General features: G+C 42.4%; 1 protein-coding gene across 1 annotated transcript; it reads left to right on the top strand.

The window, feature by feature from the left end:
- The first annotated feature begins 9 nt into the window (after positions 1 to 9).
- slf1 (SMC5-SMC6 complex localization factor 1) lies at positions 10 to 27,562 on the top strand. The gene is given in 19 exon segments (XM_063896342.1): positions 10 to 158; positions 644 to 755; positions 1,753 to 1,831; positions 1,942 to 2,167; positions 2,245 to 2,398; positions 2,501 to 2,635; positions 2,783 to 2,848; positions 3,350 to 3,496; positions 3,670 to 3,691; positions 3,694 to 3,838; positions 3,992 to 4,126; positions 4,406 to 4,565; positions 4,698 to 4,866; positions 5,162 to 5,307; positions 5,956 to 6,065; positions 9,329 to 9,378; positions 13,611 to 13,703; positions 14,977 to 15,159; positions 26,620 to 27,562. Coding segments are annotated over 18 exon segments (2,619 nt in total). The 5' UTR covers positions 10 to 158; position 644; the 3' UTR covers positions 27,108 to 27,562.
- The last annotated feature ends 188 nt before the right edge of the window (positions 27,563 to 27,750 follow it).

Below are 27,750 nucleotides of genomic sequence, written 5' to 3'. Positions count from 1 at the left end.
AGCTGTCACATGCATTCGGGCGGGGAATCAGCCTTCGGGATTTAACACATATGCAGGGCTGTTATTAGTACTGATCATCTAAGACTCCATAAATGTTTGTTCGCCAAGTTAAAAATGTATTTGACCGAAGCATCCAAACGCCTGTAATAACTGCTCACGTAAGTGGATGTCGGTTTTGGTGCGCCTGTGCGTAACTTGGGGGACTCATGTTGTCATCGGTGGTATGAGGAAGGTATATGAAGAGTCAGATGTTTTAGGATAACAGAGAATAAAGTGCGATTGAATGCACAACGATTATAAATGTAAATATTAGATAAGTCTCAGAGTGCCTTGTTAATGCCAACATTATTTAACTTAATGCATATGGCTTAATGTTTTAGTAGACCCATATTGTTTTGGTTTAATACAAGAAACGTTGACTTGATCTGGAACTATATAATTAACTATGTTAGACAAATTACATTTCATTTAAATGTAGATTGGATTATACAAATGTTCCCCTTGCTGTTTATTCCACTGGTCTAACTTGTAGTGGAGTCAATCCAAATCATCCAGTCAAACAAGAATTGCAGGATTCGTTTAGGGAAGCCTGTAATGTACATGCACTTGTGCGTCATTTTGTCGTGTGTGTTTTCAACTTCAGGATGGAGAGCTGCACACACGTTTTCCAGATATCTGGGCTCAAGATCCTTGATAAGAAGAGAGTTTTGGTCCAGAGAATCCGGCAGCTGGGTGGAAAATACATAGGTGGCTCAGTGAGTAGAGATCTGTCAAAAAATAAATACATAGAAATAGTGAAAATGACTGAACTTCAACCAAGGCTTTACTGTATTTTGTCAAATAGTCCTGCACCTTTTGATGGATTTCAATTTTGTTTCCCAATGTGTGTAATGCTTGCTGAATGTTGTGTGTGACTTATGAGTTGTTGTTTTTTTGTCTTCACGTTAAGTTATTTTGTTTTGTTTTGAAGGCAGCTGTTTTTGACAGATTATCTATTTTTGAGTAAGGGCCATAAATAAGTCATTGAAATGTGAAACGGATACAAATGAATAATGTAATTAATTACATTAATAACTGTAAATCAGGGAATATCAGACAGTAGTGCTAAACTCTATTCATTTACAGGGACTGGTGGTACTGTATTTTTCATCAGTTACTGCCTGTGTAACAAGAAGTAGGAAAATACTGTGGTCCCTGGTCTTTGTGTTCTTTGTAAACATGCAGAAATATTTGCCTCTGGCTGACAGCAGTTACTCTGTATGCTGATGTGCTCCTGTCAGGAAGATGTGTTTACACTGAGGGAGAAACAATGTGATAGTGTAGTTTATTCAACTGATGTAGTTCCTTTTACACATTTTAGGATTTGATGAAATGTACAAATGTCAGGATGATCACAATATTATATTATACAAACTACTTTAATTTGAAGATTTCGCCCTTTAACTGACCATTAGTTGATCAGTTACTCACCCCGTGTTACATTCAATTCTGATGTTGTTCTCGCATGTCTCCATGGTGAAAGAGGAATCAGACAAGGGTGAAAAGAACTTGATAAATTAAAGTAAATTGGGGCTGCACCTAAAAAAAGCAAAACTATAAAAACATTTATTTACAAACTTTCACACAACTTGTGCAGTAAAATGCAAGGTTACACCGGGTCAGTGATTAACATGCAATGAAACATTTTGTGGGTGAATAATCATTTTAATAATTTCAAGTGAACTGTACACTCATGCTTGGATCATCTTCCAGGTCTATCAACAGGCCAGCACCCATCTCATTATCCCTCAGGTTTTGTCCAGCGAGAAGTTTTTGGCGGCCTGTGCTGCAGGTCAGTCATAATCATTTTTAAGGAATACAAATAATTTAAATCTGATCAACCTGATTATATTCACACTACTTATTTAACTGAACTTCTCCTTACACCCCAACCCCCAATAGGAAAATGGGTGGTGACTCCAGAATATGTGCTGGACAGTTTTAAGAATGGCTCCTGGCTCGCAGAGGGACCCTATGAAGTGTCCATATCCACAGGTGCCACATCTTCCTTCTACCCTGTCAGGCAGTGGAGGGAGAAAGTGGCCAGTGGGAGGCTGGCAGGGGCCTTCCAAGGCTGGAGGGTCCTCCTCATGGTCCAAGAGCCCACGCGCAGGGCCATGTTCAAACGGTAAGGTCACATCCAACAATCCTTATATGATCACAATGTTGCTGAGTGTTATACTAAATCTATTTTTTTTTTCCTAGGCTCCTTAAAGCAGGCAAGGCCCAAGTATACCACTGCCCTCCTTCCTCTCCTTCCTCTGTCACTCATGTCATGGCTAAACCCATCACAGAGGACTCAAAATACCACAATGCTCCTTGCTACCCTGTAACCCACATAGTCCAGCACCTTTTTGGGGTAAGCCCAACTCATTTATGTAACAGATTATCAGGGTTCACAATCTGAATGAATATTTTCCAGAAAAAGTTTTTTAAATCTTCAATTGTTTTTCTTTGGCAGACCAATTTTGTGGATATGAAATTTGATCTAACGGATGATCACCCACCTAAGAAGAAGAAGAAGACAGACAGTGTGGTTGATGTTGACTTCTCAAAACTGGAGAGTGAGCTCAGGGATTATGTCATCAAACAGGAGGTGTGTATGTGTTTGTTTGTGTGAAAGCATATTACAAATATGAACTGAAGCTGAGTTTCTAGTCATCATTTAATATGCTTCTTAATTACCTTTGTTTTCCCTGTCTTGTATGTATTTGACATTGTTTATGGGGTGTTTTTGCTACAGGGCCGGCCAAGAATGTGCTTCCTTGAATTTCTGGCTTACCATGACCCTCACGGCCCACAGTCCCAGGTAGAAACGTGTACATTACCACCTGCATTCCCCTCCACCAATCACTACCATACATCTCTAAAATAACTTTGTTTCATCACGGAGATCAGGTCATTCAATTTCCTTTATGTCATACATTTCAATGGCAAGTAACATCTAGAGCAAGGGCGCATCATACTCAGGTCACCGATTTATCCTCCACTGTCAGCTGATCTGAGAGATTTGATTGGCAGGCCTATTAACAATACTCTCCACTGTCCTGTCCACACCTTACCCAAGTGGATCTCCATCAGATTGCTATTATAAGTGCTCGTGTTTCCATTCTGTACTCTCTGAATGCATATGCAATTTGCCAGTAACAGACAGTCAGAAATGACCTCCAGGAACTTTTGATGGCCATTCACTTCCTATTTCCATTACCCTTCTGCCCTCCTCTCTCTGCCGTCCATCTCTTTGAGTACAATATCTTCTTCCACTTTCCATATACCTTTTACTTTTCATCAATGTTCTTTATTCCTCCAGGCTACAAAAACAGACTTCAGCAATGTGGGTAATATGATAGAGTGTGGCCTCCTCATTGAAGCCTTGGACTCAATGAAAAGTGCTGTGTTCCCAGGCCGGCTACCACCAGCCCCATACCTGGTCTCCCTCTTAGGATATGCACAGCAGGTAGGACCAAAATATCCAGAATGCACAATACAAATCGACTGCTGCAAGAGCCTCAGGGTTTGCACAAAAGCATAACCTGTTTTATTTAATTTCTTTAAATCTGTAAGATGTGTGTTTTATCATTGGACTAATCTTTAACATTTTAACTGTGTATCCATCTTATTATGTCACAGGGTCAGGCCACATCTTCATACCTGAGAATTTGCAGCAGGTCATGTACAACCTGCTTATTACCAACCCTCCCTGGCTGGCTCCCTGCAAAGTGAGAAAATATTTTTTCCAGGTGTTGCAGTGTCCTCGGTGTAAGGCGGGTCTCTGGCCTTTCCTAGAGACTGCCATCAGGTAAACTTCGTAAACAGGAGATTTACAAATACTTGAGCCTTCTTTACTTTATAAGATATATTATTGTACATGCAATCTGATATTTATTTAAAAATGTATTATTACAATTACCTTCTATTTACTGTTTTTCTATATGTGTGTTTTTAATTTCAGTTATTGCCTGTCCAGTGAGGTCTCTTGTCACCCACTCCCCGGACCTGCCCTGCCAACACTGTTACAATTCCACAGTGACCTTCTGGCATTTGTCCTCAAGCTTTTCCAGGGGGAACTCTACTCTGTCACTGCTGGGTAACAACTTTAATATGAGCAGATATGGTGATAGGGCAGGGCTTTTTCTCCTTTTCTGTTAGCAACAAAGGGGTCCACATTTTTAAGATTAAGTTCAATATTTTTCAGTTAGCATTTACTCTTTTAACTGAAAAGCCTCATGTCAACAAAGATATATACCAATCTGCATGTAATATTGACCACACAATTGAATGTATATGCCACTGTATTTGTTCTTCCAATAAATGTGTTAATCTAGATGGTCTGTTCTTTATTTACCCCTGCCTTAATTTCTCTCAGGGATTTTGTACTGCCTGAAAGAAGAGGAATCTCTCAGGCTTTTGCTCCTGCATCAGGATCCTTGCTGTATGCAACATTCTGGACTGTGTGGGAGAGGTCCACGCTGTTGTCCCGAGCTGTGAAACAACTAACCAAGCTCTTGTTACAGGCTTTCATTGAGGTAAATACTGTGGAACTTGTGCATTGTTATTCACATTGGATGCTGTATTACATCACCCAAGAAAATAGCCAGTTGGGTCAGATCAGACCAGAATAACAAACTCCAAACTGTTTTTGTTTTTCATCACCGAAGGATTGTGTTGATAGGGATGAGAAGCAAAAGCTGCGTTTGGCGGACAACCTGCTGGACCTGCTGTCCGTGTTGGTTGAGTTCTGGTGTCAGCAGCACTTCAAACTAAACCAGGCCCTGGTGGAAAAAGGTCTAAAAGACCTAGCTGAGCATTTTGCTGTCATCAGCCAGGGTACGGATACACATTTGTATTCTTTTATTTTATGTTTGTTAATATTGACTGATACTGTTACTTTCAAGCTATTACAATGCAGTGAAATACATAATGTATAACAAGTAATTCCCTTTTAACAGCACAGGTACCATATTTTTAATTTATTTTATGCATATTGCAGTAGAAAAAATTGTCTTCGGACAATTCTGAAAAAATTGCCAAATGCTTTTTATTTTAATTAAATGCAATTAAAATAATCATAAATTATATAATACAATTATCCCTGACATTTTTTTGTCTGTTTGTCTTGTAGATGTGTCTCCGGTAGTGCTGGCAGAGCTAGTCGTCAGGATTCACTCTCCCAGACTAAAATTGGTGTTAGCAGATGCCATATTAAGGAGTCTTTGCTGCAGAAATGGATTCACAGTTGGAGATGAACCCCTCTCTTTTAAGAAAATTGTGTGTTTATCTTTTTTTCTTGTTCTTCACTGGCTTCACATCTTCCCATTACTTACAAGAAACCTAATATTTTCATCAGTCCTGTATTTTGCAATTGACAGGCTTCGTCATAATTTGAAGCATGCACTTCTTAGTAGTTCACAACAGTCATGTGCTGCTTAGTTCATTAAGTCGTGATTCAAATTGAGTGACATTTTGTAGAAATGTAATTTTGGGGTGTTCAGTTGCCCCAAAATGTAATTTATGAACTCTTTGAAAGTGATTTTGGCAAAACGAGTGTGCAAGGTTATTAACATTTTTATAAAACTACATACACACACCGATGTTTTGCAATACAAAGTAATTGAAGACATTACTACAAACTTTTACTTACAACTTTTAATTATTAAGTTTCCTTTTTGTATTGTGCTTTTTTTGTTAAAGAACAAAGATATATAACACAAATGTTCTGCATTCGTTACAATGGCAGTGTGAAAATGAACATGGATTATATTGCAGTTCTCTGTATTCCCTTGAAGTAGAACATCTGGCCTTCTCACTCTCGGTTGATGTCTTTGTGCCTCCTCTGTCCCCTAAAGCCACACAAACATTCACACACAATGTAAAGGCACTGTCTGACCTTGTGTGTGTCTCTGTGAATTCTGACAGGTGCTGTCCTACCTGCCTACTCTGGGAAGTTTAGCTCAGTGTCCCACCAGTGCTTGCCTCAGTACCGGACCCACTTCCCACAGCGGCACCAGCCAGGGGGGCGGCTGCAGGTCAGTTACGCACATCTGTCTATTCAAAGTTTACAGGTACATTTTCATAAAGCTACAGGCTGAACATGTTGGAACACACATGCAGAGGTGAGGGCTGCACATGTGCCAAAAGTGTAGTCTTTTTGCGTCCTTAAAAGTTTCTCAAGTGAAAACGGCACATTTTAGAGTTTTGAAAATTACCAAAAGGGGTGTTTAACTGCACACGTGTTGCTGCTCAGACGTGTTGCTGGTCTCTTGCTCGATGGCTCGGTAATAACTAACCACTTTCTGGGATCCATTCAAATTAGCTGCAACTTGTCTTCCTTTAGTTTTATCTTGTGTTTGTCTAAATTAAAATAACATCTATTCAACCAGCTGTTATCTCCTTCCATTGTCAGATTTCCACCTATAGATTTAAGGGCAAAATGAGCTAAAATGCAAGGACCCGATGAGAAATGTGAGCGGAAAGGAACAAAGGAACACCTGGAGAGTGTGTGTGTGTGTGTGTGTGTGTGTGTGGCGGGTGTGTGTGTGGCGGGTGGGTGGCAGAGCAGCATGAATGGAGGGACTGAGGGAAAGCTGGAGAGAGGCAAATGGAGGTCAGACGGAGCGTGAGGAGTTGGCATGTGATGGGTCATGCCCAGGTCTGATCCTATCAGTGTGAGCTGGCTGACAGGAGGGGTGCAAAGGGAGGTTAGACCCCCGCATCACATACACACACACGCATACACATGCACACATTGACAGTGCAAAGTCTGATTTGGACAGGAAGCCGACAGATAGAAAGACTAGGATATCCCATCAGGCCTTTGTGTCTTCCCTTACCACCACCAGCTCTCTGTCTTAAACCCCCATCTTCACCTCTCGATCTGCCCTCGCATACTAAATATCTCTCTGAAAACACACACACATACACACACTATACATACTTGGTATCAGACATCTGCTGCTCCACCAGCAGGTAGTTGGCCTGGAGAAGGGCAGGAGCCACCAGGGAGCAGGTTCATGCAAAGGGTAGTGGTTCCATGTGCCGCCTGATCCCCCTCTTCCCTCCATCACTGCTTTCTACTCTCTGCTCTCCCCCACCGTTTCCAGTTTTCAGTTTGTTTTGACACAGACGTGAGAGGAACTGTATGAAACAAGTAGTGCAATCTGTGCGGATGAGATAAAGAAATGCTAAAGGGCATTTAAAATCATCTGACCCTGACCAGAAAGAATGAAATCAAAATGGCAAAGCCTGTGATGAATTGAGAATAGGAACCAGAAAGGAAATCTTGTTTCCTCATTTTTCATGCATGAGTTTATGATACTCTACATGTTTTCAGTAATGTTGACACTCTTAATCAATTCACAGATCTTTTGTTGAAGCATTCCTGATTCTGACACACTCATCCTATCTCTTCACATTTAAGAAAGATTCTCTGTGTTGTTGCTATTTAAAAAAAATGTATATAAGAAATCCACTATATTTATTGTTAGAGCACAATTCTCATTTGTACCAAGAAGATAAGATGTGAAAAAAATCTGAGTTGAAGTCACACAGATGTGAGGGTGTCACTGGAGTAAGTTAAACAGTTTTAAAGGGTTTCAGTTGAGTTTTATCTGCCTTTTCAAAGGGTTGGTAGAGCACAAGACAAAATCCTGCAAGATGTGTGGTATTGGATTCATGAAAACAGCAGGAGTAGGTCATAAAGGTTGAGAGGAGCCACATGACCCCTTTATCTTTCATTTCTGGCTGTTAGAACGCATTAGGTTGTTTTACTGTGACTCGCGGCTGCTGTAGTGTGTGAGATTGCGAGTGTGCTTCTTCTGCACCGACAGACAGGATGGCATCAGGGCATTCGTCCAAGCCATACCAAGCTGACAGGCCGGCTGATTGACCGACTGTTTAGATGGCCGTTTGACTTGCCGGCTGGCTGCATGGCAGAGAGTGTTGTTAGCAGAAGGGAAGCTGTAATTAAACTACATTTTTCTCCTGCTGGCTTAATCAAGCTCTGTGTATTGCTGTTATCTTTTCAAGCCATTTAACTTTGCATTACTTTGGCTCAATCTCCTCTGACCAGACCTGCATATTCACAATATCAGATGGCTTAAAGAAAAAGATGTACATCAACTCCCGGAATATAAAAAGAAACATTTGTTAACCTTTTTTAAAACAATGTTAAAGTTACAATGCAAAGATTAATATTGCTGTGGCATTCAACATACACTTCCCCATTGCCTCCATTTCTGCTCATAAGTTTCTTAAGAGGCGGGCTCGAAGGGCAGGCGCTGCCCCAGGCCTACAATTGATAGCCGCGCCACTGACAGCATGCTGGCCCTCTGAAGTAAACCATGAGGGAAGGAGAGACTGGGGCGTATACAAGCCAAGTACTGTCAACCTCCTCTGCTGCCAGGCTATATGGACAGGGGACACTTGGGTGAAGTGTACTGAGATGAGAAGTGGTACACCCTTATACCAAACACTCTTATGGACTCTCTCTCACACACACACACACACACACACACACACACACACACACACACACACACACACACACCAGAACTCATCTCATCTCTTCTCAGCCTTGTCCCTGCTAATAACAAGCAACGTGACAGGACGTGTGTTTCCTCCTCACTGCTGGGAGCTCCTTCCTGGCTTCTGAACAAGCCAATTACCAGGGAACAAGCCTCTTCCCTGTAATACGGATGGCACTCCGCTTCAATGCAGTGCACGCGCACGTGCACAGACATATACACTCCAGACACCTGTCAGGCTTCATGTAGGCAGATCTCCCATACCCACTCACAGGACTAGTGACAGCCCACAGCTATTAGCACGCCACTACTTTGAAGACGCTTCACTTTCTTTTACTAGTTATTCCTCCTAATGTGCTTGCTCACATCGAATTCGCCGTCTCTGCGTTTGAGGCATTAAGTGGGAGGGAAAGTGTTTTGGAAACGGGAATGGAGGATTGGGTGTGTGAAGTGTGTATGTGTGTGTGGCCAACACAGCAGGAGTTTGACAGATATTGTCAGATTTCATATAAAATGATAAAACGCCATGAGGGATTTATTTGCTAATGGCACTTTTCACAGTAAAGTCATGCCCGTTCCACTCTCTGTACCATTAGGTCTCCTCGCTGTGATACTGAAATGGTCAGTCATGGAAACTTAAAGAACAGTTTATGTAAATCTAGGCTCATCTCTTATTGAATTAAGTTTAGCACATACATATGTATTTTCTCATAACCTGACCTTTGTCTCCACACATGTGCTGATGGCTCTTCGGTGAATGAAACAAGCCTGGAGAAAGAGAACATCCCCAGAGGTTTAAACAAAGTCAACGCAGCAGGTAAGGCACATGCATACATGCGTACACACACCACTGCTTGACAATATAGCTGCACATTTGCAAGGAGCAGACTTTTAATGGACTGATGCACTGCACTAGGTCATCAGTAAAGAGGGACATGATAGCTCCGTCATCACTTTCAGCTTAATGAAGAGCACATAATGTATGGAGAGAGTGATTGATTTGCATCGGACCACGCTTCCATCTAGTCAGCTGTAAAGTCAACTCGACTGCATAATTTGCCTGGGCGCGTGTGTTCAGGGCAGAGTTTGGGCCGCATTACGCCTCCTCCTCAACTTGTTCTATTCGCATTGAAATTCAACACTGTGCTCTTTGTTTTGCTTTGCTTTTTCCTCATATCGTATTCACCTTTTAAAGAAGTAACAGATAAATAAATAAATGGCATGGACAGAAATAATGGCTTCCTCACACAAAACAATAACACATATTAGTACGCACAATGCGCCTCAGATCTCCATTTTAGGGATATTAAATGCCGCGATTAGAGTAGTGCTGTGGATATACAGCGGCTGCACCGGTGGAACTTCCTGCAATTAGAGGCATGGCACTCTATGTGAACTCCTGAAGGTGTCAGAGCTCATATCTCCCCCCTGCACCTGATCAGAAAGGCCCTGTGCCGGTGCGAAGGAGGGGTGGAGGGAGTGGGGGAGGGAGGGCTGAGGCAGAAGTCTCAAGGCTGTTGGCATGTGTTGTTTTTCCACTACGTGATCTCTATACCGATGCGGTCGGCATTAATTTTTGATGAACCATCGGCACAGCATCCTCCCCTCTCGCCCTCTCATCCCTTCCCATTCTCTCTTTTTCCCTTCCTGTCTTTCTCTCTCAGGCTTTTTTTTCACCCACATATGTGAGCCTGCTTTCTTATATGCTGCACTTCTTTGCTTTGGAGCATCTGCCTCGCCTCCTGGAACCTCAGTATCTTTGTCAAAGAAGCTGAGAAGGGTTGAGGGATTTGGAAGAACTTCTCAGTTTTTAAGTTCTGTATTTGTTCCTGGAGACTCGGCAGATATTTCAATCTGAACCAGCATGAATATACTGTGTGTAGATTGTCAAACAAAAACTGCTGCTGTGTGTAACATCACTTAAAATCTGTTTACTTTTAGCTTCATCTCATCCTGAAACAAACTATTAAAGCCATTAGCACAGCAAAGTTCAAAAGCTAGGTTTTGTTCTTGGGAATTCAAAGGAATTCCAAGCAACTTCATCCAGAAATGAGAAGTTACTTCATAAGAAATTGGTGATTTAATAGACGATCAGAGATAAATCATACTTCAAAACACGATCAAGAGTTATGGCATACTTTTCATACACTTTTTTTTAAATGAGATATTAGTACATGGAGTCTTTGACCGTATGGCATCCTCAACTGAAACTTGTGTGGAGGTCTGATCAGCCCAAGCTAGCTGTAACCCCCCTACTTGACTCCCATTTGGTGGGCAGCAATATCTGTAGTGTGGTTGGATAAGACTAGGGCCTAAACTACCTCAGCAGTATATGTGCTGCAGATTGGGCAGTTAAAACCCTGTCTCACTGATGTTAATTAAATTACCCAATCTATTTTATGATCTATTTTTCTACCCAGTGATCTTGTAGTGAATATTGATTCGGATCTGTTCCTGATCAATCCCACCATTCCCACTGCACTTCTACATGCCATCAGTAATAAATCTGCTCGTTCCACAGTGTAACAAAAAGATGAAAGAGGCAAATATTTTTGGGAATTGGGCTTAGATACAACATTTATATACTTTTGTGTTTATTCATTTGGCAAATTTGCTTACTATTATTTAACAGACACTCTTTGTTTGTGTCTTATTACTTCCTGTTGGCACAGATCGACTTGGTTGTTGCCCAACTTTGTTTATCGCTTATTAAACTGAGGTATTCTACATTAAAATCTTCACCAGTGGAATGTTAAAATGATAGTCACTTGTGTTAATGCCAGCAAATTCATTTGAGGCTCTGTAAAGGCTGCCGTAATCTCGATGCTTGGGAATTAACGTGGTGTTCTTCGAGCCAGCGACAGCAGTAGTCTTCAAATAGTCTAAAATACATCCAATAACTGGCACTGAATACCTTTCCAACGCATTCATCGCAAATAGCATTGTTACAGGCTTCCAGCAGCTTTTTGGTCCAGGGATCGGCGGGCCAAGCGACACTTTACAGGAGTGTAGCAAGCAGACTGAGGGATATAAAGAGCAACACATACATTTAACTTTTCTATTAAAGTGTGAAACAGGGGATTTATAGAAAAGGACAGGCGGATTTATCCTTTCCGTGCTTGTAAATGCTGAGCATGCAATTACCCCTATAATAGAGGCGTTGTGTCCAAATTGGAGCCATTAAAGTGATTTAACAGTGCGTGGATTGGCCCTGGCATTTGCGAGGATGTGTACACATGGGGTGTAGTGGAATGGGTGTTTAATCACAGCGTTTTAGAGCCCGGTAATAGCAGAGCAGCCCATGTAGAACACTGACGTGCCGCACACTACAGCTTACTCATTAGTGACTGTAGTCCGGACTGGGCTTCACCCCCTGTCCGGGTGTTTTTGATTTTAAGATGACGAAATATGGGTTTGCTACATTGATTGACCTCATTATTGTTTTTTTTTGTCATGCTGTACAACATCCAATGGCTGCTTTCTCATGTTAGGTTGGCAAACAAATGTATTTTTATGTGTAATTTAATATGATTTTTTACACATACTTTCAGAATGACGAATGACTTGAAATAAGTTGCCATGCACTTCATCAGTCTTTTTGTTTTCCCAAACTGCTCCCAGGGGCTGTTGCATTGCATTTTTATGCTTTTGAGTCTCGTTTGTCGACATTGCACTTGAACAGCATCATTCCATTTCACTTTTTTAACCTTTAACGACCTGAAACCACTAAAATATTCTTATAATTTAAAGATGAAAGGTCAATTACATAGGGTAACATACAATTTAGCCACATGTATAACTTGGATGAGAAGAGAAAACATTGAAATGTACAGTATGTATTGGTTAGTTTTTCTGACTTGCATCACATCTCCTGGGAGAACATAACTGATCCTCTTTTTAATAAACATCCCTACCCTTTCCCAGTCTTGTTTCTACTTTTCAACCTTTACTACCGGTGGATGACATTTAATACGTCCTCTGCATCATCAAAGACACCTCGTGAAAGAAATGAATTCTTCAGAATGAATAGTATCCAGGATTTCCAATATTTCCCCTCTATGCTTGCAGGAAACCCCTTTCATTCTCTCCTCCACTGCTTCTTCTTTTTTACCCCCCTGTTTCCCCCCCCATTCCTTTCTGCCCCAGTCTGTGCTCTCTGCACGCTGGAGTGGAGCCCCTGTACAGGCGTGGCATCCTGGGGAGAGCTAGTAAAGCATTTATTATGGGCTTTGCAGTGCTGTATTATACTGGCAAGCACAGAGCCACTCATGCTTGGCCTTTAACTTCCCTCTGAAGTTCAGCCATACATGAAAAGAGGGGGCTCTGGCCCGCTAATATATTCCTGGTTTAATATTGTATCAGGAAAAAGTGAGGGACGGGGTTAAGATGAGAAAAAAGGGAAGAGGGGGGAATACATTTGTGTTTTAATACTGTAAATGGACTTCCTCGAGAGCGTTTTTGCCGTGCTTGTTCACTGGTAGTTTGCTGATTAAATATCACGTGGTGACAGTGGCAATGCCCAGCGGAGCTTTTGAACCCTGGATCTGTGAAGAATCCTTTTCGAGGCTTTGTGCGTGGGCTCTCTACCATAACTTCCTCTCAAGTAACAATATAGGGACAGACGGACAGGAAGCAAGACTACATTCTCACCACCACATTCATTCATTCGCCGACTGCCCCGATCTTAACTTTGTTGGGCTCGGAGTGTAAGTAGAAAATCTCGCTGTCTATAAAACAGCGAAAGAGCGAGGCAAATTAATCTCTCCATTTTAATTTTTTTTTCATCTAATTTTTTTCCTTTGAAAGATCTCCCCCCTTTTCTCATCACTCTCCTTAAATCGCATCCTCATTGGCGGTTCGTACTTTTTTAGGTCAGGTTTTTTTTTGGTGTTCGGGGACATTTCTGTGGTATTTTATTGGTGTGTTCTCCATATGGAGGGGGACAATGGGCAGGACATCGGGGCACACCCTAATTTTGGATTTCTCTCTTCTCTTTTGCCTCTTCTCTCTTTTGGGTGTGTTTGTCCGTTGTGTGTGTCCTGGTCGAAGGAGAGACCCTCCTCCACAGAGCTTGCAAGAGGAACCAAGTGGAAACAGTGCTTCAGATCCTAAGGCTTCCTGGCACAGACATCAACGTTAAAGGTAAGACTTTCTCGCTTTTATCTGTAACCTCCGTCTCATCGTCATCTGACTGCACTCCCACTGTTTGCTCTAGGGTTTCGAAAAGCGATTAACATTGGGGGGGGGGGGAAATCGTGAGAAGAAATAGGAGTGCGTGTGCGTCATCATTGAGGTTAACCTTTACCTAAAATCTAAAGGGTGTGTCTACAAAAAGCTGGATGCGTTTAGAGGCTCAGATTTATAGCCTTACGGTGACTTTGCTAAGTGAATTGAATGCCTGATGATATTTCAGAGTGACTTTCTTTTGTCCCTTTAGGTCAAATATAATCACTTTCCCTCTTTTTATGGAAATGTTGTGTTGTTTTAAAGGTTTCTCCAATTTTGAAAAAGCCCTGTAATAGCAGCATAAATTAACTTGTGCCTTGGTTGGGGGCTTGTGCAGGAGTTGACATCCAAAATGTGATTAGGCAGAACTATATGCAAAATGATAAAATTACTGCCATTACCTTGCAGCTGTCTCTCTTAACCAGGCCTGAATTTACTGAGGCAAAACAGTTTTGGTTGGAGTCGTTCAATCGGTAAAAACAGATCTACCCTGTGAAGTTCTCCAAACGGTCTATTTTGTATGCTTTATGACTTCTCTATTCATTAACATTGTTTACAAACGCTGTACATTATGATTGACTAAATGATTTTTATATTTCTTGGAAAAGCAGATTTTTGTATAATTATGTTACGTAAGACGTACATTGGTAGAGGTTAGCAAACCGTTTGTAGCGCCCAAACAAGTGTTTGAAGCAGTATACAGGTCATTCTTAATAGCTGTATCAGTCTTACACGCCTTAGTTTAGTCGTTAAGGCAAATGATTTGTGAGATAAGTCTTTGATGTACAGAATCACATACAATCTCACTATGAGCTATGATTACTTTGCAAGGTGCCTTTCATTTCTACATAATTCAGCACAGAGTTCTTTCAACTAACCTACGCTATCTTATTTGCTAGCCGAGTTGTTTGCGCTCAGATGCTAATCAATCGCTTTCATCTTGAAACAGTGGGTTAGCCTGCTCATGCCAAAATAAGTCATCTTTATTCTTTCATCCCTCCAGTCAAACCTTAACAATTGTCTAATACTACTTTGGAAGATGTACACATGTATTTCACTGTTTGAAAGCTAAGTATTAGATGTGATAGAGATATGAAATGCCTAACTAGGTTTATTACCTCAAAAGATAAACAATACATAACATTTATCTGCTTGGTTTTTTTGTGTGCTTGTTTTGTACACCATGTAGACCATGCAGGCTGGACTGCTCTGCATGAAGCGTGCAACCATGGCAGCGCTGCGTGTGTTGAGGTTTTGCTACAACACCACCCTGCACCTATACTTGATAACCAGGTGGGCGGAATCAGTCCTCTGCATGACGCCGTGCTAAACGGACACATGGACATCGCCAAAATGCTACTGGAGCATGCAGGTGAGTGAACTTTACTGATACATCCAGAGCTTTAGAGTGTGAACTTGTATACAAAACAATAATAGTCAAATATGATCATATAACCGAGAGAATTGTAGTTGAAAGTGGTTGCTAAGTGGTTCATTAGTACAGTAAATGAACACCTTTGTTTATCCAACTAAACATTTATAAGGTTAGGCTAATTAATGGTAATTAAATGTGTTTCGGCAAATCAGACAATAACCACATGTGATAATTTCAGTTTGTTTTTTTGATAGTTGATACAGTAACACTGATTTGTATTTGTATTGGAGCTTTTGCAAAAATCATTAGTCAGCAAGGTTAAAAGCTACTCCAACTGTATGCCACATGTGTATATTTCGTAATTGAATGTGGTACCCTAAAATGTTTTCACATGTCGTTATGTAATAAATCTTCCCCGAAACGATTCATTAAACCAAATGGTCCCCGTCACATTGATGAAATCATATAATGTTAAAATAAAACACCTTTAACTTGTCTAGGCGATTGGCTGCCAAGAGAGCTAATCTGTAGAATTAGCCATTTAGCTAATGATTAACTGCAGCGGCGGCCTGCATGCTGCTATAGCTAAGACAGGCTTTCAATTTAATGTACCCAACAAAGAGTGTCGGAGAGCTTACTGACAGATTGAGTGCCGCTTTCGACCTCTTTAGCATGGCCACTTTTATCTTAACTAGCCTCCCGGTGGAGTGAGGCACCTGTTGATAGTGGGGCTTTTAAAGGGGCAACGATTTTACACATCGGTCCATTCACTATTCAGCCTTTGAAAAGCAGTTGTATATGTCTTTTCTGGTTGAGGAAGGAGCTCTCCAGAGTCTAAAAAAACACAACACTGATGATGTCATTAGGGTTAATTTGGCTTGGGAATGGAGACTGCAATGTTTCGCCTGTGAGAGTTAGACTTTGGTTAAATTCTCCACATGGGTATATCTTTTAAAGGTGACACTTATTTGCATTATGGGAAATGTGAGTATTTAGCTTTGTTTAAGTTGATTCATACTTAACGTTAGGGTCTCTCACTGGAATATCCAGAGAGAGAGTTTACACCAATTTTTGTTTTGTTATGTGAGGGTTTATTATTGCTACTTACAATACCAAAAGAGTTATATACTGCACACATACAGTGCGCCCAATACAAACTGAGTTGGTACTGAACCCCAGAGGCTGTCCTCTTCTTCACTTTATGAATTGTAGATCATCTATACCATCTCCCCCTCTGCCCCTACTGCTTGTCTTCATAATCCTCATGCAATCCTGCACTGCAAGTCTGTCCAAACAGATTACTGTATCACCTCATGAGATGTCTGTTAATGTCTTCTTGACGAGATTAGAGGAGTCAGGATCTGCCGCTTGCAAAATTCACACAGAGGTTTTTTGTTGAAATGTGTCACAACACAACTAGTTTGTGTGTCGGCATTTTTGCATGCCACATACAGTCTGAGCTCAGGAGGGTTGAAGCTAGCGTGACGGGTGTCTGCGCTCAGGAGAGGGTGGCGTCGCTGGGTTTGCGGCAGCAGGTGGCAGAGGTAATGTGTGTGCGTTTTTGAGGAAGGCGGCGGGGGGGGGGGCAGTTTCCAAGCGCTGAACAAGTCTTCCATGTTACATACCTCTGCCTCTGTTCACCTCTCAGTTTGACTAATTATAGTTAATTTGATTCGACTTTCCCATTAACACATGTACATATTCTGTCCTCAAAAAATAAATTAGATTGGGATTGTTTAGTCCCAGGGAGGAAACAAGAGAGCGCACTTTTTTTCCCCTTCTACAGTAACAGGAGGGAGAGCAAATTAAAAGAGGTCAGAGGAAGAAACAGCTATCTGTATCTGGAAATTAGATGTGTGTGTGTGTGTGTGTGTGTGTGTGTGTGTGTGTGTGTGTGTGTGTGTGTGTGTGTGTGTGTGTGTGTGTGTGTGTGTGTGTGTGTGTGTGTGTGTGTGTGTGTGTGTGTGTGTGTGTGTGTGTGTGTGTGTGTGTGTGTGTGTGTGTGTGTGTGTGTGTGTGTGTGTGTGTGTGTGTGTGTGTGTGTAGCAGACGTCTGGCCTGCTGTCTAGGCCAGGTCTCTTCGCTGGGACTGAGCAGAACAACAGGAATGAGAATACTCCCAATTTGAAACACCTGCAGGCTCGTACATTATAGGCCTACTTCTTTTTCTCGCTCTCTCTCCTGACTGTTTGCTATTTCCTCTCACCTTGATGGCGGGTTGTCTAAAGGCTATAGCAGGGAACTGGTGAGGAGGTGGTCCTCCTGACTCCAGGCTACTCTCTCTCGGTCTCTTTTCAGTGATCTCCATCTGGTTGCCATGGACACCATCGATAGGTCTAGCATTTTTCTCTCTTTTTTTATTTTTAAGTCTGGTTGTTAAATGCGAAAAGACTTGGCTTTGGGGCTACATCATGCTTAGTTTCCGTTAGCATCTTTATGTTGTTGTTCATTCCAGCAGGAGGACTTTAGTGCAGACTTTTGTGCTTATGGCAGCATTTCTTACAAACATACATCAGACTGCTTTTTACATTTTGGCCAGTGAGAGTAGCTGCAAGGTCCCATGACAGAGGAATGAAAATGCATCTGGCCCACTAGCCTGGTTTTCCTCTTTATTTATTATGTTCCTGTGTTTTCTTCTTCTGAATGCCTGCTACATCTCCTGAAACTATATTTTCCATTGAGGCGTTCACCCTGCTGTTTCCAACAGAAAGGCTGAACCTAGCTGCCAAGGTTCTGGTAGGCCAGAGAGGGTAACACTGACACTGGCACACCAACAAAGCTTTTATTTCAGAGTGATCTCACCCTTTTGTAAGCCTGTCTGCTTGGAGGCCTGGGCTCTCTCTACGTGTGTGTGTGAGTCCATTTTAAGGGGTGAATTGTAGGGGGGAGGAATGGAAGGATCCCACCCCCTACCCCCTCTACCTCAGTCCCTCAGGGCTTAGGGAGCTGGCAAGGAAAGGATGCCATGGCTCAGGGCAAGGCTGACTCCGCTCTCCTCCCTTCATCCTCCCATCGCCCAAGGCTGCCCCACATGACCCTGTGTGTATAATTGTGTGTGTTTGGCTTGTTTTTACACAGTACGGTAATGTCCTTGGCTATATATTTTGGTGTATGTGTATACATGGCACACAGAAATATTTCCGTGTATCTTAAGATGCTGCAATAAGTGTATGCTGGATTGTGTGTGTGTGTGTGTGTGTGTGTGTGTGTGTGTGTGTGTGTGTGTGTGTGTGTGTGTGTGTGTGTGTGTGTGTGTGTGTGTGTGTGTGTGTGTGTGTGTGTGTGTGTGTGTGTGTGTGTGTGTGTGTGTGTGTGTGTGTGTGTGTGTGTGTGTGTGTGTGTGTGTGTGTGTGTGTGTGTGTGCGCTTGCTGATGCCTCCCTGTATCCCTTCCTCAGCTGGTAGGAGTGTTCAACATTTGCAGGGTGGCCAGGGCAGCCGGTACCCCTGATTGGAATGGAAAATGACCCCGAGCCTTTAGCTGTGCAGTTCAGACCTGGCACACACAGTGTAGGCGTGTCAGTAAGCGAAGGGGGTAGAGGAAAAAAGAAAAGACCTTTTAAGCTGTCACCACTCGGCCCTGTGACCGTAATCACTGATGGCGTCCTCTCAATACAGCCCGCCGTGTTAGTAAGCACAGCCAGTCCACCTCGACTTACAAACACACACACACACTTACACACATAGACTCGTTTAGATGCTTGGAAGCGAAGGAGTATAGGAGCATAAAAGAATTGTTCAGGTATGTGTAAAAGGGTTTTTCTTGTTTCTCTTTTATCTATGTCTTTGGCTCAAGTCAAGTTCAGAAATGCAGTAGAGGTATATGACTGACTGCATTTTTGAGCATTTCTGGTACACACACACACACAGACGCAACATCCCATAGTCCCTGCAGATCCTAATGCGAACAAGTGTTTGTGGAGCAGAAAGATGTCATTTGCTCAGTGGCACAGGAAACGTAAGGTCCCCTCGGACTGTTGTAGTCATTCATGGTTTGTCTTTGTCAGTTTGTCTATCTCTGTCATAGATCTTACACACACACACACACACACACACACACACACACACACACACACACACACACACACACACACACACACACACACACACACACACACACACACACACAGGTACTGCTTTAGACACAATTGGGCCTCTTCACTGTCAACACGGTAAAGAAAGTTCATTCTGCTCAGCACTTATTTCCCTGTGGGTCCGCAACTGGCAACTGTGAGGAGCTGAGTACTCGTACCATTAGAGGCGAGGCTGTGCTTGGAGCCCTCGCTTCACTCGGGTGTGTTGATGTTTCAACTGCAGGTTTCTACAGGCTGTATTTCAAGGGCTTTCCTCACTGGGAATGTTTGACTAGGTTCTTCCTTCTCCCCTCTTCCTGCTTCTCTGTCTCTCGCTATCCACCCCCCAACCTTTCTTTATGTGTTTATGGGTGGTTGCCAATATTAAGTCTGGAGCTCTTTCCAAGAGTCTCCCCAGTTGTTCCTCATCATGCTCCAAGAGGAAGTATAGACCCCTTTTCAGATGAAGCCTGTATGTGTGTGTTTTATACAGATGAGGGCTATAGAGGATCAAAAGAGGGTGATGATGATGTTGCAATTTGTTAATAAAGGAGTCCTACAGGCTACTTGTGCCCAGCAGCAACTTTTACAGTGTGCTCACACGCAATTACTCTTTTTCTCCTTTTTTAAGCAGCTGCAGCATTTGGTGAGCATGAAGGCCACACGGAGCTAGCTTCAGTAAAAACAAAATGGCATAGGCCAAGGAATATTCTTTTCAAACTGCTTTTTTTAATGTATTTTGCTATGTTCATGTTCTTCTATCTGCAAATCCAAGTTTCAAGGTTTATTTTTTTCCCCCTTTTCTCTGCTTCAGGGCTACTGAAAAAAACAACAACAACATGGTCACAGGCCAAAGAGGGTTTTGTGTTGTTGGCCATGAAGATCGTTCTCTGTTTATGCCCTCCAAAATTGAACTTAACTCATCTTACACTCTAACTGTAATACTCCTTTCATTTCTCGCTTAAATTCAAATACTCAACCATGACTTGAGGAGAAAAGAATGTTCATCGAAAATACAGGTATTGGTTTTGAATTCAATAATCCTACAGTTCTGGTTGAGTGGGTCATGGAGAGAACATCTACATGACATTCATCAGCAGTTGAGCAAAGTTTGTTTAAGTCCTTCCTCTTATAAGGAGTTATACCCTGCAGCATTTGAAGAGTCTTGTACTCTCTAAGAGTTTGCAGCAGGAGTAAGGACGGTGTGTACAGGGAGCAGTTAGTTGTTCAACAGGAATGTTAAGTAAGTCTGACATTCCAAACTGTGCCAGTACAATTTCAAATGTAAAGGCTTCAGATAATACAGGGATTTGTTTCTGTTCTAAAAGGTGCAGTCAAATGTGACATTAGTTAACAACAATTCATCAACTGACATCCTTTATAATCACACTTTCTCAGTTACTGCCTTATGAAATCATAGCGCTCAGTTTTTTAAAGGGCTGTTGCTGTTAGTGTGCTGGATAAGGGAAGACAGAGGGACAAGAGAATGATAACAAGTAGCACTTAATTGGATTAGGTTTTTTTGCTATTCGTCCAGTGAATCCTAGGACACAAAAACCAGGAGAACACAAGGTTGATTCATCCAACTTACTAAAAACAAACATTAATTACTTCTTGTGGTATCAAGCCACAGACCCTTAGGGAATAGTTGTTCTTATAAAGAATGTTGACTGCGTTTAGTGGATAATCCAAAATAACAGGGACATCTTTTCCAAGATGCGTGAATGTTAATTTTCCTTAATAATGAAAATCACCCGGGGATGAATCCTGAGGATGTCTTTAGTGATCCCCCTGACTTTTTATCTATATTATCCACCTTAATAAATTGCAGCTGTTAGCATGCTGATATGTTAAACTGACATCGTGAACATGGTAGATGATATCTTCCTAAACATTAGCATGTTAGCATACTGATGTTAGCATCTTAGAGCTGCTAGCATGGCTGTAAACTCTTGAGTTTTCCTACTAAATTATCACTTCAGGTTACCTGTACCATTTTCAAAAAAAACGTCAACCTCTGCAACACTGCTGCCACATGCGAGTGTGCGGCTCTGTGGAGGCTCTGCCTGACACACAGTCGGCTGCTTTATGCCAGTTGTGTTGTCTTTGAGTCTTGGCATGAATAAGAGCCTTTTAAGTGCAGGGAAATACCAACATCTCATGGCACTAATTGGACTTGTAAATGCCTTCGGAAAAAAAACCTAATGGGTTGAATTTGTATGGAGTTATTTTGACTGTGAGATCTTTTCAGACGCTGAACTTCAAAATCATTCTCCTGTGTTCAAAGAGTATTTCAGTCTACTTCCGTATAGTACAAACAACTGAATGTGGTTTCATGCAGCCAAATGACATCATGGGAACATGTTTATTTGCTTGTACATAATGACATGACAAATATTACAAAGCTGGTGGCAGTCATTAGCCTTTTCTGATTCAAGAGAGCGGCTAAGAGTTCATTTAGGGCTCCACTTTGATTATTAGAGATACTTATAAACCACTGCTGATGAGAATCCAGTAAATCAGCATATATCTGATCCTTCAATTGGAGGTGTTGGAGTGGCACGGGATTAGACAAAGCTAGCAGTTGGTGCCCGGACTTTTACATTTAACATCCTTTTTTTGTTCTGCCCTACCTCATCAGAAAGGCTATGATCCAACTGTGATCTGTGCCTGACCACACTGAGTTTGGGTAAGGAGCTCAGAGACACACAACCTGTTAATGTTACACTCACATGTGACTGAGAAGACAGCCCGAAGTCAGACTGGAGTGTCATTGAAAGCATAAAAAAAGTATTCAGACGGATAATATTGCTGATGACATACTGTATACCCTAGTATTGTTACACAGAAAATGTTTTTCCGACTGCTCCATCTGATGTAACCTCCACAGGCTTTTTAACACTCTTATCAAAGAAGAAAAGGGGAGAAAAATATCACCGAGCGATCAGACACTGTTGCTAAAGCTTAGAGGGATGCGAGCGTATTATTCACATGTCTGGCTGGTCTTTCTCTTTTTCCTGCATCTGATGCCTCTCCGCTGGCTGCTTTGGTGCTTCACTTGGTTAGCCGTGTTGTTTTTGCTGTGGTTTCTAGTCGCTAGCTAGCAGCTCCCTGTGGATATGTGATTCCGTGCCCCTGGCTGCAGTTCACACACTCACCCTGCCTCCCTTTTCCAGGCAGCGAGGGGGGAAAGAGAAAGACAGAGGATGTTTACCATGCTGTGGAGCTGCCTGCTTCCCAGCTTGTCTGCCTCAGTCATAGCATCAGACCAGAGACAGAGAGAGACTTGGGATAGGGGTGGGGGGGGGCACTGCATCTTTCTTTCTTTCCTTCCCTCTCTCCCTCCCTCCCTCATTTTGCGCCAATTTTTACCCTCCTCCACTCTTGCTTTTATATTTCTTGTCTTCGCCTGCCCTCTAAAGGCCAAAGGGCTTTGCGCTGTGTGTGTGTGTGTGTGTGTGTGTGTTTGTGTGTGTGTGTGTGTGTGGCACAGACAGCATCTGGCTGGTGCATCAGGCAGTGGCTTTTGCTATGCATGTGAATTTCCTCCCTCCGCTGTAGCTTCAGAGCTGAGGTCTTAGCGGGGCATTTTCACATCCATACACACACACACACACACACACACACACATAAAGGATGGTGTAATTACCCTGTGCTCTCATGTAATCCCCCAGGTGCTGTATTTATCTCCACTGCAGCATATCTGACACCCAGCGCCAATACCTGGATTCACTTCAGTCGCTGTCCCTGCACCAAAAGCATTCCCAAGCCTCTAGCCTCATAACTGTGTGTGACTGTGTGTGTGTGTGTGTGTGTGTGTGTGTGTGTGTGTGTGTGTGTGTGTGTGTGTGTGTGTGTGCGTGTGCGTGTATTACATTATAAACACAGCGTGATGCTATTTGTATGTCTACTGTTAGAAAATATGTAATTTAGCACTGGCTAGGAGCATTGACGTCTGTATTAAGTGTAGCTGAGCTCTGTGGTGGAGCATTAGAGCGTGTTTTATATCCTAGGATGGATAACAGGTTCTCTTCAGTCCAGAGGTGAGAAACATAAGTATGGAAAGGGAGGAAAATAAATGCAAAATCCTGGAAAAGCCAAAGACACAAGCTGATGCTAATTGAAATTGTGACAAATGGCAGACAGCACATACCGACAAACACAGTTAGCTTTCAGGCAGACGGATCTAGAATCAAACACACAGACTTACAGTCAGTGTAACATGCCGAGCCCAGGGCCGCGCTGCAGGGGCCCTCTCCTCCTACACCAGTGTCACGTCTCCGGTTGGAGCCTGTCTGTCAGCCTGGTTTGACACGACGGCGTAGGGGAAACGTTGGAGAACCACACGTCGGTCTTGCATTTTTTTCTCGAGTTTTGATGATGTGTAAGCAAACAGAGCTGTGATAGAAACGCAGTGGTATGTTGAACTAGACTAAAAAGACAGAAATACATGCTGTTATATAATTTGAGATTTATTGTTTGCGTCGGATAGTAATTTATGTTATTTACAAGAGCACAGTCGTTGTCTCACAGTTGTAATTGGGAATCTAACTGGTGGTGTAAGTGCTTCTTTTTCTTTATGCTTAAATTATCCCTATTTCTGTTCATTTTCCATATCTTTGATGCTGCAACAAGCTATTTCCCATGAGGGGGGTTTCATCTTATTTAACCAATGCATAGAATTCATTCATTTTGAAAGTGAAGTAAATGTAGCTCATGCACACACTCTATGTATGTATTCTGTGCACATATTTGAGTATTTCATTTGCCCACATGTTTTGCCTTTTCCTCCACAGTTTGAAGCTTAAAGGCCCCTTGCAGAGCTCAGTCTAAAGCTGGTCCTTTCCAAGGACAGCGCAGAACATGATATATTATGAAGAGAAACAGTCTCTTCTTTTGAAAGCCTTCCCCATCTTTTTTAGAGTTCATCCTGAAAGGGGACAAAGATGGATCCATTTTCCAGCAGACGTGATGTTGCGTGTTGCTGTGTGTCTGCATGGGGTGGTTTTTCCACATTTTCGTGGCCCTGAAGCTTTTTTGCTTGTGTCACGCTATGGCTGGCTTCACACATTACAGAAACTCTTACTGCATGAGCGTAATAGCGAGGACTGCTTGTTATAGAAACCTGGTGATTATGACCTGCTGTGAACAGCCTCACTCTCTCACACACCACATCGCTCCGTCTCCCTCTCCCTCCCCTCTGTCTTCTCTCGTGGCCACTTTGATCAAATCTGTGCTCTTACGTCCTTGACTGCTGCCCCCGATGCCTGACCCCTGCATTTGAAATTTCCCGCTTATGTAAAAGTTTATGTAGATTAATGCCACAATTTATGCAGATTGAGTTTTTGCCACTCAGGCTTGAAGCACTAAAAGGTAGATGAGCGCTGACCTTCCCCGCTAACAGCTACGTGAGCTCTCACCGATTATCTCATAACTGCTACACAGTGTTAGTTCAGTGGCGGACAGAGATGGAGGGCAATTTCAGAATTCATATTGTTCCACTTTGAACTTTTTTTTCTCAACAATGTCACTTAAAACAAGGCTCTTTTGTTGTAAAAATGGCATTTCGAAGGCTTAGTAGGTGCAGTTGGTGTCACAATGGATCACACACACACGTGATTGTCCCCTTAAAACATAGCGATGCAGTGTGTCATCCAAACAAGTGGCAGCAGTGGCATAAAGCAGCCGACTGTGTGTCACGCAGAGCCTCCACAGAGCCGAACATCCGCATGTGGCAGCAGCGTTGCCGAGGTTGAACAGTCAAGTGTCATCAAGAGCAGTTTGCCGTCGAAGTGGGTCCATCTGAACGCAAACAAAGGGCCCGCACTTGACTCAACCTGCTCCATGTAGGCTAAGTGTGCACCGGCCTGTCTGATACTGGAAAATGGCTCAGTCTGAGCAGTCAAAGCAGAAGAGTAGAGAGAGTAGACGGTAAATGTCACTGGTATAAGTTCTTCTGGATTTGTAGGAGAGAAAGGGTGTTACATTCAACTGTGACTTGAGGTTGGACGTTCTGTAGTGCTAATATCGCACTGAAAGGGTAAAGTCAGGCTGAGAGGTTTTGGATGTAAAGGTATTTGTATTTCTGATTATTTTTTGCCTTTGATTTGTAACATCATTATGCCTTATGCTTCTTTCACTAAAATACAATAAAATAACTTCATTCTAAGTGAACATAGTATTTTTAGTTGCCTATAAAGAACTAGCAGAGCATCTTTCTGATGTCACATTCGAGGTATGTTGCAAGTCTATCACCGCAAGTAGCTCTCTGTTGTAGTGTTTGTGATGATCATAGCTTTGGCTTTTTTTTTTTTTTTAAAGCCTCCATCAGGTCACCAACACTCTGCCTTTTTACACAAACACAAAGTGACCCGCCAGTCACACAGTTAAGACAAGGGTGTCAGATGAAGTTAGTGCTGAAATGAGCTAAAAGCCCTGGCTGGGACTGAGGTCCTATTGGGAGAACAGCTGTTCCCTTTTCACTTTTAACTCCTCTCTGCAGTGTGTGTGTGTGTGTGTGTGTGTGTGTGTGTGTGTGTGTGTGTGTGTGTGTGTGTGTGTGTGTGTGTGTGTGTGTGTGTGTGTGTGTGTGTGTGTGTGTGTGTGTGTGTGTGTGTGTGTGTGTGTGTGTGTGTGTGTGTGTGTGTGTGTGTGTGTGTGTGTGTGTGTGTGTGTGTCCTGTGGTTGACCTGTGCAGTGTCTCTTCCTCCTTATTTGATAATGATGCTGCAGCCTACAGGAGCTGGGCAGCATGTCTGATGCTTCAGCCAGCTGTTTACATTGGACTCATTGACCTCCTAGTCTCAGGCCAATCCATGTTAAATTCAGATATTTAGAATCAAGCTAAAGCTCCCCAGAACAATAAAACACATTAAAGGTTCGTTAGCAGTACTTTATTTCCTAACAGGTTAAGCCACATAAAACTAGAGCACAGAATTCATTGCTTTCAGTCTGAGAGGCAACTCAAAGATGAGCTTTAGTGAAGGTGTTGGAATTAAGTTTTTCTGTTTTGTCTGTGTGTGAAGCCTGTCACATGCATGCACTTTGCATCGAACCTTTTGAAAACTACCCTACAATGACTACATTATGCACTCTTGTCCTTGTGCTCCCATATGGGAAGTGTACTTACTTGAAGAGACACATTGACAGATCCTCTCAAAGACACTCTTTCTGTCATTCTTTGAAGTGTTAATGAAGTGTTGCTGTCACTGTTAAAGGTATCAAAAAAGTATTACAGGCAAGCACTTAGTGTAAAACATTTTTAGTCACGCAGGACCATGCTTTAGCGATCGTTTCAAGAGCATTACATTTCATTGTGGAAGTTACTTGTATAGAAATGACTGCAGTTGACTGTATGATCTGATCCTGTAAACATCTGCCTCCAGGCTCGGTTCTCCTGCAGCAGACTGATGGAAATGGGAGAACTGCATTGAATCTGATCTCTGAAACAAGTCAGAGGGAGGAGCTCCTCCACAGCGCGCATGTCGGAGACTCAGCCCTGAGAAACTACTCGTCTGAAGTCTTGAACGTGCCCCTCCTGGAGGCCGCATCTTCTCTGCTGGCTAACCTTATCTTCACCTACCGTCGGGAGAAGGGCATGCCTTGCTATGCGCACCACGGCGACAGCCTGAACCACACGCTGGTCAGAGCCCTGGAGACACACTCCCAGCAAAATCTGACTTTGGGCTGGACAGACCAGCGGGCAGTGAGGCTGGTGGAGGATGCAGAGACACTGCTGGAGCTCGGCAGAGGGAGTTACCTGGGGCAGGTGTCTCAGGCAGTGAAAGAGTGCAAAGAAGAGAATACACTATTCCTATTGGAGATACTGGAGGATTTTAAGTATCGGGGGGAAATGCTTCTCGCTGATCGGTAAATCAGAATCAATGCACAACATATTGTAAATGCTTGAATCATGAATGTGTAACATGTGGTGGAAATGCTAAAAGAAGAGGATCTGTGTCTTTATGGGTTTTATTTAAAAGTTTATAATGATGAACAATATAAAGAGGCCTTCAAATGTGGATGTATTCCTCCACAATGTGGCCTTCTTCTGTCTTCATATTCGGGTAAATGGGTTGGATGCTTTTCTTCAGTCAGCTGTATTTTTGATAGACCATTTCATACTTCTAAACACTGTATTCTTAAATCTAAAATGTGTTGGTGTATTTATGTTGTGTGTGCTAAATTGCTTTTTTTTTAGTGCTACACAATTATTTGTACTGTATAGTTTGATACTACCTCACGCTCTGGATATGTACAGCTATTTTTACACGGATTAATGTTTTTTCACATGTTAACTAATTATCACAAATAAAACAATTGTTCAAACATCTTGATATCATTAAATCAGCAGGGTGGTCAAGCTTTAGACAGCAATAAATCAGGAGGAAATGGCTACTGCAGTGTAGGGCTAAAGGTGCTTCAACAAATGGAGTGGCTTCATGTGGGGGCTATAATGAAAGAGTAAAACCAGTTCTGGCCGAAGTCATCCCAGTCTGAGGCTCTGATGTGCACTC

The sequence above is a fragment of the Eleginops maclovinus genome, chromosome 12, assembly GCF_036324505.1.
Source record: "Eleginops maclovinus isolate JMC-PN-2008 ecotype Puerto Natales chromosome 12, JC_Emac_rtc_rv5, whole genome shotgun sequence".
NCBI classification, from domain to species: domain Eukaryota; kingdom Metazoa; phylum Chordata; class Actinopteri; order Perciformes; family Eleginopidae; genus Eleginops; species Eleginops maclovinus.
Note: the sequence above shows the minus strand (reverse complement) of the source record. Positions and strands in the feature narration are given on the sequence as shown.